Source organism: Tachysurus fulvidraco, chromosome 10 (genome assembly GCF_022655615.1).
Source record: "Tachysurus fulvidraco isolate hzauxx_2018 chromosome 10, HZAU_PFXX_2.0, whole genome shotgun sequence".
In the NCBI taxonomy this organism is placed as follows: Eukaryota; Metazoa; Chordata; class Actinopteri; order Siluriformes; family Bagridae; genus Tachysurus; species Tachysurus fulvidraco.
This window is the reverse complement of record NC_062527.1, coordinates 23,098,442-23,114,624: the sequence shown is the minus strand read 5'-3', so window position 1 is coordinate 23,114,624 and position 16,183 is coordinate 23,098,442. Positions and strand designations below refer to the sequence as shown.

At 34.6% G+C, this 16,183-nt stretch overlaps 1 protein-coding gene across 2 annotated transcripts; it reads right to left on the bottom strand.

Annotated features, from left to right (window-relative positions):
• Positions 1-11,724: 11,724 nt before the first annotated feature.
• Positions 11,725-15,605, bottom strand: LOC113651465. 2 transcript variants are annotated; one of them, XM_027160214.2, is made up of 6 exons: positions 15,478-15,605; positions 14,833-15,183; positions 13,691-13,855; positions 13,506-13,564; positions 12,288-12,424; positions 11,725-12,032 (listed from the first exon to the last, which is right to left on the bottom strand). In XM_027160214.2, the coding sequence occupies exons 1-5, from the start codon at positions 15,545-15,547 to the stop codon at positions 12,296-12,298; spliced, it is 774 nt and encodes a 257-aa protein (XP_027016015.2). In that variant the 5' UTR covers positions 15,548-15,605; the 3' UTR covers positions 11,725-12,032; positions 12,288-12,295. The 2 variants fall into 2 exon arrangements, with proteins under 2 accessions (XP_027016015.2, XP_027016016.2); XM_027160215.2 differs by having other exon boundaries at positions 14,833-15,235; positions 15,478-15,588.
• Between the last annotated feature and the right edge of the window lie 578 nt (positions 15,606-16,183).

Genomic DNA, 16,183 nt, shown 5'->3' with positions numbered 1-16,183 from the left:
AGGATGAATATAGAGAATAAATAAGTAAATTTAGATACATAACAGTGAATTAAAGAGTCAGAGCCGAGTTAAAACGGGGAAATCCATTATTATCAAACAGTTTTCTCGGCTGTCATGAAACTCTTTGTTGGACTTACAGATCAAATCATACTCAGGTTTTACTTCAGGTGTTTGTTGGTTCTATGTGAATGAATGTTTTCTGACACTGCTGTTGTAACAACTGTGCAACACATGAGACAGAGACATTTATTTCTTCCTGTCCATGTTCGTGATCTTTGTGATTATTTTATAATGGAACTGGTTCACATTAATATTATATGAATTAATCACTTTAAATAATTCAGTTCAAACTAATAGATGTTTTAAATTCAAATTTGTATTTACAATATAATCATGTTTTGATGAATAAATAAAATTTATATAAATTGTACTTAATATTTTCTCAGAAATCTTATGGCATTTTCCCTTTTAGTTTAGTGTTGAATGTCCACTTGCTTAAAGATTAGTTAATGTGTGCGTTTTGGTATTTACATTATTAATAAAGATCACTGGTCTGCTTTATTAACTATACAGTCAGTACTGAGGCAGGAAGGTGGAACAGTGCAGGATTCTACAGACACCTTCACACTAACATATTAGTTTAAACAGCAGTAATGAATAAAGTCTGGTGTTTAGGAGCATTTCAGCTTCATGGTAAGTTACGATGCTGATGATCAGTAAATGATGGACAGATTCAGCACATTACAGTGTAAACAACACACACATCTCTGCTGCATTCAGCCAGAATTTCATCACCCATTAATCCAATAAATAAATTGGATTTAATAACATGTCCAGTGTTACAGAGAGAGTAAGGTTAAGAAAAGCTCTATGTTTATACACCATAAGTCTAGTAAAAGGGTCTGATGGAGTTTGTTCAAGCACCAAAACCACAATGACACATTTTTCATTTTCTATTTATGCTGCTGTTGTTAAAACCACACACACAGCAGAGGAAACAGCACACAGGTGGATAAAAACACACACTGGGCAGTTTTTAACCTCAAAGGTTGTGTTAGTAGCAGTTAGCAATTGTAGTAGTGTATGTATGTATATATATATATATATATATATATATATATATATATATATATATATATATATATATATATATATATATAAATGTAATACAAAAATAAATTTGACTACTTTTTAATCATTAAACTTTACGTAACTGTCAGCCCCTTTTGCAGCTTCTGATCCTCTGTATGTTCAGCACAATCAATAGTCCCATCTCTTGACCTCACAATTATGTCTCCTGTGTACCTGTGTGTATAATACTGTGTGTATAATACTGTGTGTATTTGTGTGACAGAGTATTAAAATTTAGTTAAAAATCACAGAAATCTAATCATGCTGTTGAGTGAGGCTGAAAAATGGGGCAAATTGTTTCAACCATGAGTCTGGTTCTCTATTTATACTTGTTCATGACATAAAATAGCTGGATATTTAGCCAGCAGTCCAACTATGATGAGTATAAACCACAAACTGCTAATCCCATGTGACTTTCACTTAGCAGTTAATTAGTTATGTCACTAGTTGATGGTGCCATTTGGTGTGTATTTTATACACTTGTTCCTATGACCTCTACCACTTTGCCACTGCTTTAGATTGTCACTCAGCAGAAATCAGCTTAATACATGTTTGGTTTGGTTTTTAATAAGAGTGTTTTATCTTATGTTCTGTTAGAATACATCAGAACAACATAAAAAACAATGAATTTGAACTGAAAACTCCACACAGATCTCTCTACAGGATATAAAGTGGAACCACAAGGCATTAAAATTCAGTTATGAAAATTTTCAGTTATTATCATTTGGCATTCATAAGAAATTATAACAGTTTCAGTGGAATTTAAAATACATAGAGTTTGTAATTGAGGACATTTAAAGATGAACATTTTTGTTGATGACATATAAATGGTGTGGCTTTGCCTTATCTGTCTTTATAAAAAATGGCTTCAATGCAGCTTGGTACTTGACATGTCTAACATATCAGTACAGTTGACATCTGCTAGGTGTGAAGTCCATATCATATGATTTTATTTTAATTTCCTTCTTATCAAACCAGTCAGTTTGCCCTCATGAGGCAGAAATGTTTCATCAACTGTGTATTGCTTTGCAGTTAAACTTCACTAAGTAGTTTAGAGCAAATCCATACCAGCACACTAGAGTAACAGAGCCACTGGTGCACCGACCCTGTGGGGCAAGTGTTCAGGCCTTAATAATTAATGTGGCTTTTGCCTCAGATACACACACAGTCTTGTTGAGAACATGAAGTGTGACTCATAAACCTGATATTTTTTCCTGTTCATCAACACCTGTGGTTTCAGTACTAATAAACTCAGTGAACACGCTTGTTGACCACAGTTTCCAACCGTATTGCTAAAGACTTTACCTTGGCTCTAAATTTAGATATCACTTTACACAGTTGTGACTAAAGCCTCTGTAGGACAGTAAACACCTACTAACAGGTATACAACAATCTTTCTCAAGCTCAATTTCCAAGATAAATATAAAAGGTTGACAGATATAAGGGATGTCCTGATCTGATACTTTTGTATTTTCATATATAATACTCAGTAAAGCAGGATATGCTAAAGCTTAAATAACTACAAGAAAAATAGCTGAGATCACAGATATAATTTATTTATTCATTTATTAATTTATTTATTCATTTATTTATTGTGTTGTGCCTGAAAATAACAGATCCATCTGATGTGATTTCCCACATAAACACCTCCAGTCTCTACAGCAGAGATTCTATTAAATTGACATTATCTCAAAGCAGCTTTACAAATATATAAATAAGTGGGAATGTGGGAAGGAAAAACTCCCTGAGACAACATGAGAGAAACCAGACTCAAAAAGGAATGTTTCCTCATTTGGGTGACATCAGAGAGTGGGATTATAAATAATGTTCTTTTTACAGTGGTATAGAGTTGAGGAGGCTTTGTAACCAAGAACTCCTGAATAACTAATAAATCAGCATAATTTCTGAGATCATTATCAATATGACACTAATTCCTTCATGCTGAAGGCTTCAGTTGTTCAGTTATGGAGCCGAGCACAAAACAGAACATTGTAACAGCAATTTAAAGTCAGCACCATAATCTCCAGGTGGTTCTATCCACAGCAGTCCTGCAGGTCTCCAGGCTGTTCACACGAAGCCATATCCAGCAGCAATGAGCACCACCAAGTGTCGAGACTCCAACCAGAATCTAGCCACAAGGGTTGCAAGCCAGTGACTTCTGTTCCATCCCAAGCCTGGATAATTAGACAGTGTTGTGTCAGTGGGAATTCCATACCAGATTGGTAGATGCCCAGTGAAATGAGGAGTGGGAAAAGAGGTGAAGAGGTGGGTGCAGGCAGGTTGGAGTGGGTGGAGAAGAGTGTCAGGATTGTGTTGTGTGTGACAGAAGAGTGTCAGGAGTTTCATGTGTGTGTGTGTGACAGAAGAGTGTCAGGAGTGTTGTGTGTGTGACAGAACAGCGTCAGGAGTGTCGTGTGGGACAGAAGAGTGTCAGGAGTGTTGTGTGTGTGTGACAGAAGAGTGTCAGGAGTGTTGTGTGTGTGTGTGACAGAAGAGTGTCAGGAGTGTCATTTGTGTGTGACAGAAGAGTGTCAGGAGTGTCATTTGTGTGTGACAGAACAGCGTCAGGAGTGTCGTGTGTGACAGAAGAGTGTCAGGAGTGTCGTGTGTGACAGAAGAGTGTACTCTAAACAGGCCAGAGAGCTGCACAGCACCTTGTGAGTTTTTACTGTAGCTCCATAGTGAGCATATGGTATCATAGTGTGCTTTGTTGACTGCACTGGAGAAAATTGTAGGACTTGTGTGGTGTAGTTAAAATAAGAACAGCACATTATAGGTAGTAAGTGCAAGGACATGGACACTGTGTATGTGACTGCAAACAAAAGCCAGCAGCATCAGTAAAGACTCACAGATTTTATCCTGTCATTTTAACTGTTTAGTTATTTGCTTATAAGTATAAATACATTAGCTATTAATGTAGAGTCTAATTAGATCCTCAAATAGGTATTCATAGCATCTAGTTAGAGTGGTGAACATATGCACGATTTTATGCATGATTGATGTATGATTGTCAGAGGAAATATATGACAGAAAGCCCATTCGAGAAGATGGTACTGATTAGCAAGCTGTAGCTGTCTTGCTAATGTTGTTTGTTTATGGAACTGGTGGTGGTTTACAGTGATATGACTTAGCTATGACAAAACAGATATCCTTTTGTAGTCTAAAATAAAATGTTTATTGTATATTGTAGTAGTGTGGTAAATAATAATAATAATAATAATAATAATAATAATAATAATAATAATAATAATAATAATAATAAATTCCAAGAAGCAGTATAAACTATTGCTATATATTTCTTTTTTTAAACCTGCCTTTCATTGGTTTAGAGATGTTGTATTCGTGTGAGTGTGAGTATCTGTTAATTATTAAAGAGAATATTATTTATTATTAAAGAGAATATAATAAAATCTAAAATGTAAAGTTTCTAACAAAGAGCATTGTTTTAAAATGTGGTGATAACATCAGTTTTAAATTAATTTCTCATCTCAGGTCTCCTCTCTGCTGCTGAGATCTAGGAGTGTGGGTTCTACAGCTGTTCTTCCGTGTAATGCCACTGAAGCACTACATATTGTGTGGACCATAGATACTAGTTATATTTCGGAGATTAGACCATCGTGTTGATTTTAGTTTCAGTTTTTAGTATTCAGATGAGGGCTCCGTCTAGCAGCTGGGGAGGGGAACTGTGGGTGGATTTGTTTTACAGTTTGGTTGCGAACTTCACTGTTTAGACTTTATTTGTTTCAATGTTCTAGCTAAACCAGATAAATAATTGATTTCTGTATTGATTTCTGTCTTCACATGGTCCTGTTTATTCTCAGTTGCTGTCTCCCTCTTTGAAGAAAGCTGACTGTCAGCTAGAGCTGTGCACAGGATTATGTCTTTACTCCACTGTCTCAAGTGGTAGAAGTGTTGTGTATGTATTTGCGTTGTTCTGTTTACCTGTTTGAACACCCCAACTGCCTGTCCAGCTGTCTGTGTTACCTGCCAGAAGGTCAGAGCCAAAACATAGCAACATACAGTAAAATGCTTTATTGAATGTCCATATTATCAAAAAGAACAAAATTAGACTCTGTGTATAGTGATGCTGCAGAGAGAAGAGTCTATTGTTGTTCAGATGGCAGTGACGTCTTTTACCATCTTCCTGGGCTTGGTGCAGCTAGAAACCCTGCAGGTCAAAGAGCAGTGTGGATGGTGCAAGGAAGGAAACATTGAGGGATTTAGTTCCTGTCATCATTTATTTTCCCCTTTGTGGACTGAGACTTTGATGTGGTCATGGGGCTTGTGTACTATATATATATATATATATATAGAGAGAGAGAGAGAGAGAGAGAGAGAGAGAGAGGCTCAGAAAATGGCCCTGAAGGTTCCATTGCTGAGGGTGAGCATGAAGGACGTGAGGATTCCCGACTTGACTGACATGAAAGAGGTGACAATTCCTGCCTTTGTTTACAAAGCTACAGAACATAAGCAAACATTCCTGACTGGAACTCTGTACTAAAAAATATTCTCTCTTTTCCACCTAATACATTGCAGGGATATAATAAAAGGAGTTTTATTTAGGGAAAAAATAACCAAAGCTAGAAACACTGGAAACCGCATACATAAAATGGAACGCAGAAAACCTACACAGAAACTAAATCAAACACAAACACAAACAAGAGACAACAAACAAAGAGACAAAGACTCAACAGAGAACGGACACAAGACAACTGGTTTAAATAAGGAGAACAATCATTGAAGCACAAGGTGTGCAGATGTGGGAAGTGTGTGGTTTATTGCTCTGCAGCTAAAACACTACTAGTAAATGTGGAGCTGTTGCAATCACAAGCACTGAGGATATGCAGTGGAGCTCCAATAAATGAATTAAATATTCATAAATTGGAATGGGTGAAATGCCACACGAAATAAGAAGGCTAAAGTAAAGAATGAGGTACTGGAGCAGTCTAAAAGGTCACCTGGAAATTCATCCAGTTAAAAAGTCATGAAGGATTGCTGTGAGTATGAATAAAAAAGATAGAAAGTTTTGGGCATAATGTTAATAAAGAAGCACAGACTTTGGGCTTATGTAAGACTGATGTTGCCATGTCAGCAATACCTCTCTGACTCTGCTCTATGTCTCTAGTAGACACTCAGATACTGTACATAATGAAAAACAGAACAAAGGACAGAACATGTTAAGCAGTGTATCTGTGCAAAAATACACTGACCACACATTACAAAGCAGTCCAAATGTGTATAAACAGATGGATCGAAGGGTCCAGAGGTACAGCAGACTCTATATCCCACAAGCTAAAGTCAAGATGCCAAAAAGAACTTCAGATAACTCCAGATAAGGGCGTCTGCCAAATATATATATATCTCACACTGTAAATATTTGTTCATGTGTTCACTGGCAGTAGAGTTGTGGCTGCCCCTTTTTCTTTTTTCACTGTGTTTTTTGGTAGAGCGTTTGGGAAAGTCTTGCTGTATTTTTATTTTTTTTTCCAATTAAAAAAAACGTTACCTGATTATTAGTTTACTATGATTATTTTATTAGTTTATGACTGGAACTATTGCAAGCACACCAAATATGACACTTTAGCCAAGCGTATTAACAAATTCACAAACTTTTTTACAGGTAGGGTTAAATGTATAAAATAGCTCTGTAATGCCTTGTCTGAACCTTCAGACACATACAAAAATTCTTCAAATAATGCAGCACAATAGATAAAGCTTCATGTGACTAAGGCTGCAGTTTGGAGGTTAAGTTGCCTGCTTCAACTTGCTGTTACATGAGCATTTGTGTGCATGTAAAAACATGCCACAGATATTCAGAGTATACAGGCAGAAGTTTCTAAGACCCAACAACTAGCAAAGCAACTGACTCAATAGACTGAATTATGGCAACAACAATAGATAAAATATTCATGTACACAATACAAAAGCTTTGAGGAAAAAAACTGAGTTAAATATTTTACTTTCTGTATTCAGACAGAAAATGAATGTAGTTTTGCTGCTTTAAGATCATTGACAAGATCCTCCTGTGTAGTTCTGGGCTGATTCCTCACCATTCTCATGATCACTGAAACTCCATGAGGTGAGATCTTGCATGGAAACCCAGACCGAGACGACAGTTATTTTATGTTTCTTCCATTTGTGAATAATCGCACCAACTGTGGCCACTTTCTCACCAAGCTGCTTGGCGATGGTCTTGTAGCCCATTCCAGCCTTGTGTAATTCTACTATCTTGTCCCTGACATAATTGGACAGCTCTTTGGTCTTGGCCATGGTGGAGAGTTTGGAATCTGATTGATTGATTGCTGTACATTGATTACAAACGTCGCTGTACATTGAGCCAGTCTTAACTATAGATGACTTAAATATTGAACTACCACCATCAAATACTTACTGTGTGTGCATATGTACTGCCCCTAATTGTTCTTTTTCACACTATTTACAATGTTTACACTCTTGCCAACCTTTAACTGCACTGCACTGTTAAACATAAGCAACCAGAATTAAAATAGAATTCCAGAAGGCCAGAATTAAATAAGTATAGATAAATAATGTTTTATTTTAAATGCATTTTGACCAAATCTGTGTGCACTCTTTTCAATGTTGATGATAAAATAACACACTTCAGGGAAGATTATAGAGGACGTGGTGACTGAGCAGACCTTCTCTTGTGCAGGGTACTGTCGCTGACTGTAGTAACATAACTGGGCAACCCAATGAATTCACATGATGAATTTGCACAAACCATGAATACTTCGATCTGAAAATACTTAAAGGAATTTTATAGAGCTTGAAAAAAGTTGAGTGAGGGTTCTGTGGGACATCTTAAAGTACTAAGACAGCTGAGTCATTGGCTATTTTCAAACGACGGTTGAAGACCTACTTATTTAGGAGACACTTCAACTAGCACGTCATTCCCTATCTTTTGCATTTAAAAAAAATTTCATTGTAACTTTGAACAATGTTTTAAACTCATGGTATCTTAAGTATGTAACCTAGTGAACCAGCATTAATGTATTCAATGTTAGAGATTTAAGCATTTACTGTATGTACGTCACTCTGGATAAGAGTCTGTCACATAATGTAAATGTAAATGTAGGTCGGTGCAGAGTGTGACGTGAGCCAACACTGAAATACAGTATACCTTGCCCTCAAACGCACTTCCTCACATTCAGCATTTTCACTGTGGTTGAGTGAAAGCAGGTAAAACCCGTTTAATTATGAATGTATCATGTTTTGTCTATGTTTGATTTTATTATTATTATTTTAGCGTTCTACTGCGATAAATATACAGCTCGTTTTGGGGAGGAGTTGTTACTTTTTGCCAATAGTGATGACGTATTGTAAATATTAAATATATATAAATATAATATTTAATTAACACTGATTTTCTGATGCTATGGTAATAAAATAAAACAGTTTTGGAGGAGATCTTGTAGGAAAGGCAATTCGAGCGTCAGGGCTGAGAAGAAGCTCCTTATGTGAGTCGCTGAAAACAAAGAGACACAAATAAGAAGACTCAGTAATACAAACACGTGTAGATCATTTAGTTTAACCTGCAGCTGTAATCTGCTTCCTCTACATTCACTGTTGACACATGAACACACGATTTCTCTAACGTGTAGCGTGTTGTAGCCAAATTCGGTTGAATTCTAGAGTGTATAATAAACTATCTGTGTAAAGTGTGTTATTGGCTATTCTACACAATTAGGCATACTTAGGGGTTATTTCAATACAGCACACACACGTTTTATTTACACGTGTGTGTGCACGCGTGTTTGTGTGTGTGCACGTGTGTGACATTTATACTGTTAACGCTCCTTTTTCCACGCTTTATTTTACGACACCCAAACGCCGTCTGTAGTCAGAACAAATCCTTGGATTCTGCATTGAGTGCTTTTATTATTCAGTTCTTATCTAGTTAGTTAGTTAGTTAGTTAGTTAGTTAGTTAGTTAGTTAGTTAGTTTGTTTATTTATTTATTTATTTATTTATTATACTTTTGTAAAATTTGTCAATAATGTTTAACACATTTTAAAATCATAAATATTGATTGAAAAATCATAAAAATTATACAAAAAGAAATTTCCCCCCAAATAAGTGTTGTAGTATAGGTGAGTTTGGTGACAGTACAGTGTATTACAGTGAAGTTATTGACTGTTTTTATAGTATTCGCTTTTCGGGTTTTACACTTTGCAGACGGTCCTTTGGAATCTTTCTCAGGTGTATATGTATATACTGTAAATATACTAAAAAATCTATTTAAATCATAAATCGATTTTTTTTGTGAAAAAATCGGGGATTTTTATTTTAGGCCATATCGCCCAGCCCTAATAAGTTACTATTTAAAAGCGTGGGGTGTCTGTGGTGAGGAAAACTCCCTGAGATGATTTGAGGAAGAAACGTTGAGAGGAACCAGACTCAGGAGTGAACCTCATCAGAATCAGCTACTCTCCTAGACAGAATAAAGATAGAAAATAAGAATATAAAAATAGAATAAGAACATAAAACGTTATAAATAATTAAAGAGTATTAAGAAGTAATGATTTGTAATATGCCATTCAAAAAATTAATAAAAGGTCCATAAAATGATTATAAAATATTTTTTAAAAAGTTATACTATTATACTATATATATATTTTTTTTTTAATTTTATTGTATATAGAAATTATTATTATTACTAAAACCAGAAAAATCAAGGTGGAATTTACAAAAGCTAAATAGGACAGATGGACAAACTGTTCCACATGCTGAAAGAGAATATTGTTCTGAAATGGACAATGTTGTTTTGATATGATGGGGTTCAGTACTCCAGAAAGGTTGAGAAACACTGGAGCAGACCATCGTGTTTATTTTAGTGGAGAGTGTAAGTTAATAAGAGTTTGTTAAAACAGTTAATAATGGAGTGAAGGACTGGGAATGTTAACATTGAGCTACATTATTAGTGAGTCACATGTTCCTACACATGTTCCTGATCTACAGTAAATCACTGTAGCATCATCTAGAAAAGTTAAACATAAAAGAGCCATTATTGTACCGAGATGATAGAATAATGTTTTTTCCATTACAGAAAAACAACCGTCTGGAGGTGAGATACACTCAAATATTTTAAATTTCTTACACAAACAATAATTCCATTTTTTTCAGGATGTTCTGTTTATTTTGCTTTTTTGTTCCGTAAAGTTTGTTTTTTTTGCCCATGATATTTTCAAATATAATTTTATGACACCTGCCCATTACACTGTTATGTAGTTCTGACTTTAGTTGTAGCATCACTTCCCTGTGAGGGGCGAGTAGACACAAAACATGGCAGCAAAATAATAACAGAGTCAAAAGTTTTTCATTTCATTGTGATTTAACTGCCTCTCTACAGTATATACACTTGTGTATTGTTTTGTTGTAAAATTCACTGTTTAGATTTTATTTTGAAAATGTTCTAGCTAAACTAGATAAAATAATTTATTTTTGTATTTTTTTAGGTGCTTCAGGAATGAAGTGTCTGCACCCACAGTTCATGGTCCTGCTTCTTCTATCAGTTACTCTCTCACTTCTTCTTGAAAACACCTGACTATCATCTAGAGCTGTGCACAGGGTTGTGGATTTACTCCTCTACTTTTAGTAGTGGAGGTGTTGTGTCTGTTTTTGTGTTGTTCTGTTCACCCTTTTAATATTATTTTGTCACTCAGGAGGCTTTTCTTCCATGTTAATTGAGATACAACCAATTAGTTTTGACACCAATGTATTTATTTTCTGATTTTCTAGAAAATGCACCAGGGTGCATTTTTTTCTCTATCGTGTTTTTTTCCCTCTAAGTAGAACTACAATATCTGTGGTGTAATGAAACATATCACCAAGTAGTCTGTGTTGTTCTATGTAGTACCATGTTCCTGGAGGAACGTTGTTTCCTTTCTCTATTTACCACATCAGCTACAGTGCCTTGCAAAAGTATTCAAACACTGAACTTTTTCACATTTTGTGTGGTGTGTTTTTATCAAACTAGACCTACATAGTGCATATAAACCTGTAAGAGCCATTTGTCTTTGTAAAGGTGTCCACTAGGGGTCACTGTTCTATTAATGAGTGAATATAGGTAGGAACCTTCCTTCAGGTGACAGGTATCACGAGGCAATGCTGTTACCAACAATGCAAACCAACACATTAAATAAAATGAATACGCTGAGCATTCAAATGGTGAGTGGACATTGATTTAATGAAAGTTAATGAAAGCCAAGTGTGTGCATACAAACATACACCGTCCAACAACCTTCAGCTGCTTTAAGTGTAGACTTAGACTTGGATGAATGGAAGAGTGCTTTAGAGATTTACCACTTTAACCAGTATTGTCTCTGTGATTACTTAGTACTTTTATTTATTAATATGTATTAAATATCATTTATTTATTATTTATGCATTAAATGTATTAAATGAATCATGTAAGAATCAAGTTGGTCCAAAATTAAAGAGTCAAAAGTCTCCTGTTAGTGTGTTTGCCAAATTTATTAAAAAACTCTTAATGAAACATTTTTAATACTTTAAGATAAGAAGAAAAACATTAAAACAGGATTATCATGAAAAAAAATCCATAGATTATGTTCTGTTTATTCAAAGATTTTTAATTTTTAAAACCATTTAATCCTGTATCGCACCTACTCCTCATTTACACCATAAATTTATTTAACTGTTTAATTTAGGTCTTAATTAAATTAAGACCATCTGTATATAATTAGAAATAACCACAAACTGACAGAATTTTTAGTCTAGTATTTAGTATTTACATTTTTATTAGGTTAGTTAGAAAAGTAAGTCTGATCTAGTACATGAGTCCATGTGATCTGAGAGTTCTCCAGATTAATCTCAAGATCATGACATGAGGATGGATCTCCAGGGATTTACAACTTCTCAGTCCTGCAGAGAGAGAGAGAGAGAGAGAGAGAGAGAGAGAGAGAGAGAGAGAGAGAGAGAGAGAGAGAGAGAGAGAGAGAGAGAGAGAGAGAGAGAGAGAGAAGAGAGAGAGAGAGAGAGAGAGAGAGAGAGAGAGAGAGAGAGAGAGAGAATGAATGAGAATATTCTGTTGCTCATAATAATAATAATAATAATAATAATAATAATAATAATAATAATAATAATAATAATAATAATAATAATAATAATAATAGACACCCTGTAGGTCAGTGTCTCTGCGGCTGTGAGGTGAAGGTTACGTAAGTCACACAGTCCAAATCTGAAGCTTTGTTGTTCTTAACAGATCCTGTGAACTTTCTGTCATACAGCAAACTGTCATGATGAATCTTTTCATCCTGTAGAGAGATTCAGATGATGAAGCAGCACTAAACACTATTTTTACTGTTTATTGTGGAAACTTTGACATGAACTGCACTGTTCTGTTTACTGTATTGTGTTCCACATATATTTACTGTGTTCTTTCACACTGGTCACATTTCTCATTTTAACCCTTAAACACTTCTTATTTATTATAAACACTTATATAACCTTATTATTGTGGCTTCACACAGGATTGATAACTGATAATGTTTCATACTAAATAAATAAGATTACAGCATTTGAACAGTAGGTGGAGGTTTAGTGTTTTCTTTCAGACTAGGTGTGTGTAAGGTGACCGTGTGTGTGTGTGTGTGTGTGTGTGTGTGTGTGTGTGTGTGTGTGTGTGTGTGTGTGTGTGTGTGTGTGTGTGTGTGTGTGTGTGTGTGTGTGTGTGTGACTGAATAAAGCAGTTTTAAAGAGTTTTTAGAGATAGAAAATTTTAAATACAGGAAACATTAACAAGAAACAGAAGGTAGAAAAATAAGTTTAAAATCTTGCTTAATTTACATTTAAATGACAATCACTCCAAATATATGGACAGGGTTGCCAGGTTTCAGTAAAATTCCCATCTGAACTCAACTAGAATCCGTTGCTGCTTTAAACCGTAGTTATTTGCTTACTCAGTCACATCTAGCCTCAAGTGGATCTCATTTTATAGACTGTGTTGTGTTCTTGTGAGTGTGAACAACATATTTACAGTGTAATTACAACACTAAGCTTAACCACATAACACTGATCAACAAGATAAATAAACTAAAGTAGTTTTGAAGCCAGATTGAGAATAAAGACTTTCTTTAATCACAGAGGTTTATTTATGTTTTATGGCAGTCATGTGACATGTAGGCAGTTCTGCACTACATACAACTCTACTGTTATATAATAATTCTATTATAATTACAGTATTTACACAAAAATATTGATTTTTTTTTATTACTTATAAACATCAAACACTATTTTACTGTGAAACATGCAATAAAATTGTTTCTGGGATAAAAATAATCTTTTTTTAAAAATAAGCTTCCTCAGTATTTGACATTAATATGAATGTTTTTATACCTGTTCAGTGGAGCTGGTGTCGTGACTGCAGCATGATGATAATGATGATGATAATTTTCCTGAAAGAGAATTCTGTGTTCATTAATATAAATTAGACAATAAATTTAGACACAATAAATACATAATTACCACAAAACTTCTGTCTGATTCTTTAATGTTTAACCTACAAGTTAAAGCACTTTTACCTTCCACCCTGCTGCAGAACACACACATGCAGATGATGTTTATTAGGACAGAGATGGAGCACACACACATTATGGTCATAAGTATAATCCAGATGTTCTCAGTTCCTCCAGTCTGGTGTGAATCTGAATCCTCTGATGAGGAACGAGTCTCATTTCTGCTGCCACCTAAAATATACACAGAACCACAGAGATATCAGTACAGTCTCCTGGAAGAACATATATTAAATAATAATCAGTATTGTGCAGCTATAAGTATTATTATTGTTAAATCCAGGAAACGTCTCAAGTCTGATCAATAATAGATGTTTTGTTGAACTGTAATTCAACACATAAGACTAAAACGTGTAACTCTGAATTCACACGTGACTCTCTGATTATTCAGACTATCATGTGTTTATAAAGTGCATTATGTGAACATCAGTGACTTCATTTCACATCTAAACTAATGCTTTAAACTATAAAGACATAAGATTAGTGAAACAAAAAGAAGAGACAATTAAACAAAAAGAACAAAGTATAAACTGACCAGTGATCTCTGTTTGGACTTAACTGTAAAATTAATGGACCTGCAAACTTTTATAGATAAAGTGATGACTATGACACCATACAGGAGTCTGGAGCTAGACATGCGTCCCTGGTGAAAGAGCTTCTACACAATTATTAACATATTTAGTCTTCAACCTTTAAAATGACAAAAATGAAATAAAATAAAATAAAATAAAAATTCTAGTTTAATCATTTTAAAATCCCATTTTATATAAATCCATGTTCATGTTTACTGTCTGTTTTAATGTTGGATAAATTCTTGTTTAATGTCTAAATAATAATTTCAGTAAATTCTCAAGATAATAATAATAATAATAATAATAATAATAATAATAATAATAATAATAATAATAATAATAATAATAATAATAATATGCAATAAATATTAAATAAGTCTATAAATAAATATAAAAAACAAAGTACAGTATTAATAAACAATGTAAATAAAGTGTATTACTCCTCGGTATTCCCCCGGAAGAGCTGGAGGAAGTATCTGGGGAGAGGGAAGTCTGGGCATCCCTGCTTAGACTACTACCCCCTCGCGGCACCGGATAAGCGGTAGAAGTTGGAGGGATGGATGGAAGTGTATTACTAACCTGTAAAGTTCAAACTGATGACTTTCCCAAACTGAATGTGTCCCTTGTTTCGACCTCCACAGTAATAAAATCCCAGATCTGTGTCTCTAACTCCAATAATCACTAAACTGACTGAACTGCTGCGTTCTGTTATAGCAAAGTGACTCTTATCCTCATTATAATCAGTATAAAAGAGTTTGTCCAGTTTCCTTTGTGCAGTCGATATAATCTGCCTCAAGACTCCTGACTTCATGTGATACCACGATATCTCTGAATAATTAGTGATGTTACAGAACAGAGTGATGTTTTCTCCAGGATCAACAGATAACAGATCAGCTGAAATGTTCTGAAGGAGACTCAGACTGATGACACCTGAAAGATCAACACCACATGAAGAGAGAAGATTCATCAGCACTCTGTAAACCTAACACACAGATCACAGTACATTACATCCATGGAGCCGCACTTAACATGTAGACAATACTGTTATATTTATATCTTAATATTTTATTTGTTTAACTTCATTTCAAATCAGCTTCCTGTTATAACTAAAAGCATTAATCTCTCTTCAGCTAATGTGGACAGTCTAAAATGTAAACAAGAAAAAAAAAAGCTAAATAATAATAATAATAATAATAATAAAATAATAATGAGTAATGAACTCACCAATCATCAGCTGTAGATTAAACCCACTCAGGAACTCTGCCATGTCTAACACACATCCTCCACTGAACATGTGAACAGACACTTAGTGGAATAAAAAGTCTTGTGTTTCTGCTGTTTTCCGGTTTAACTTCGTCAGCCACGAGACTCTACATCCTGTCTCCTGTTCTGGTGTTCAATAAGCTTCTGAAATCTCATTTTATATTCTCACATTTATTCTTATAACTCATTAGTTTATTAGTTACTTTAATCTACTGTCTTGACTGTTAGAGCTGAGATGAATAGATGAAGGATGAATATAGAGAAGTTACCAGTCAGAACAGAGTTAAAACGAGGAACTCCATCATTGTGGAACTGTTTTCTCGGCTGTCAGGAGATTCTTGTGCTGGTCACACAGATTAAATGAGATTCTGCAGACTGAAAAAAGTTTATTGTATTTATTTACTACGAACGTGTTTGTCAGGTTTCTATGAATGTATTGTTTTATATTAACACAATTAGTTTTCACACAACCAACATGATTAGATCAGATCTGGAATAAAATCAAACACTGTACAGCTTTGGGATTAGTTACAGGATTAAACCCAGGACACTGCTGTTGTGAGACAGTGTGTAAATTATACCTCTAATGTTCTCAGAAATCTGCCAGACAAAATTTTCAGTGTGTTAAAAAAGAGTAAATGTGTTGTGTGTGATATCTGTTGCAGGG

What these genes read in the sequence shown, in the direction of transcription:
- LOC113651465 (XM_027160214.2), bottom strand. Translation starts at nt 15,547, where the DNA reads ATGTTCAGTGGAGGATGTGTGTTAGACATGGCAGAGTTCCTGAGTGGG. An exon ending in CATCAGTTTGAACTTTACAG is followed by an intron (nt 13,856 to 14,832) that starts GTTAGTAATACA and finishes TGTATATTTTAG; the next exon opens with GTGGCAGCAGAAATGAGACT. An exon ending in GTTCTGCAGCAGGGTGGAAG is followed by an intron (nt 13,565 to 13,690) that starts GTAAAAGTGCTT and finishes ATTCTCTTTCAG; the next exon opens with GAAAATTATCATCATCATTA.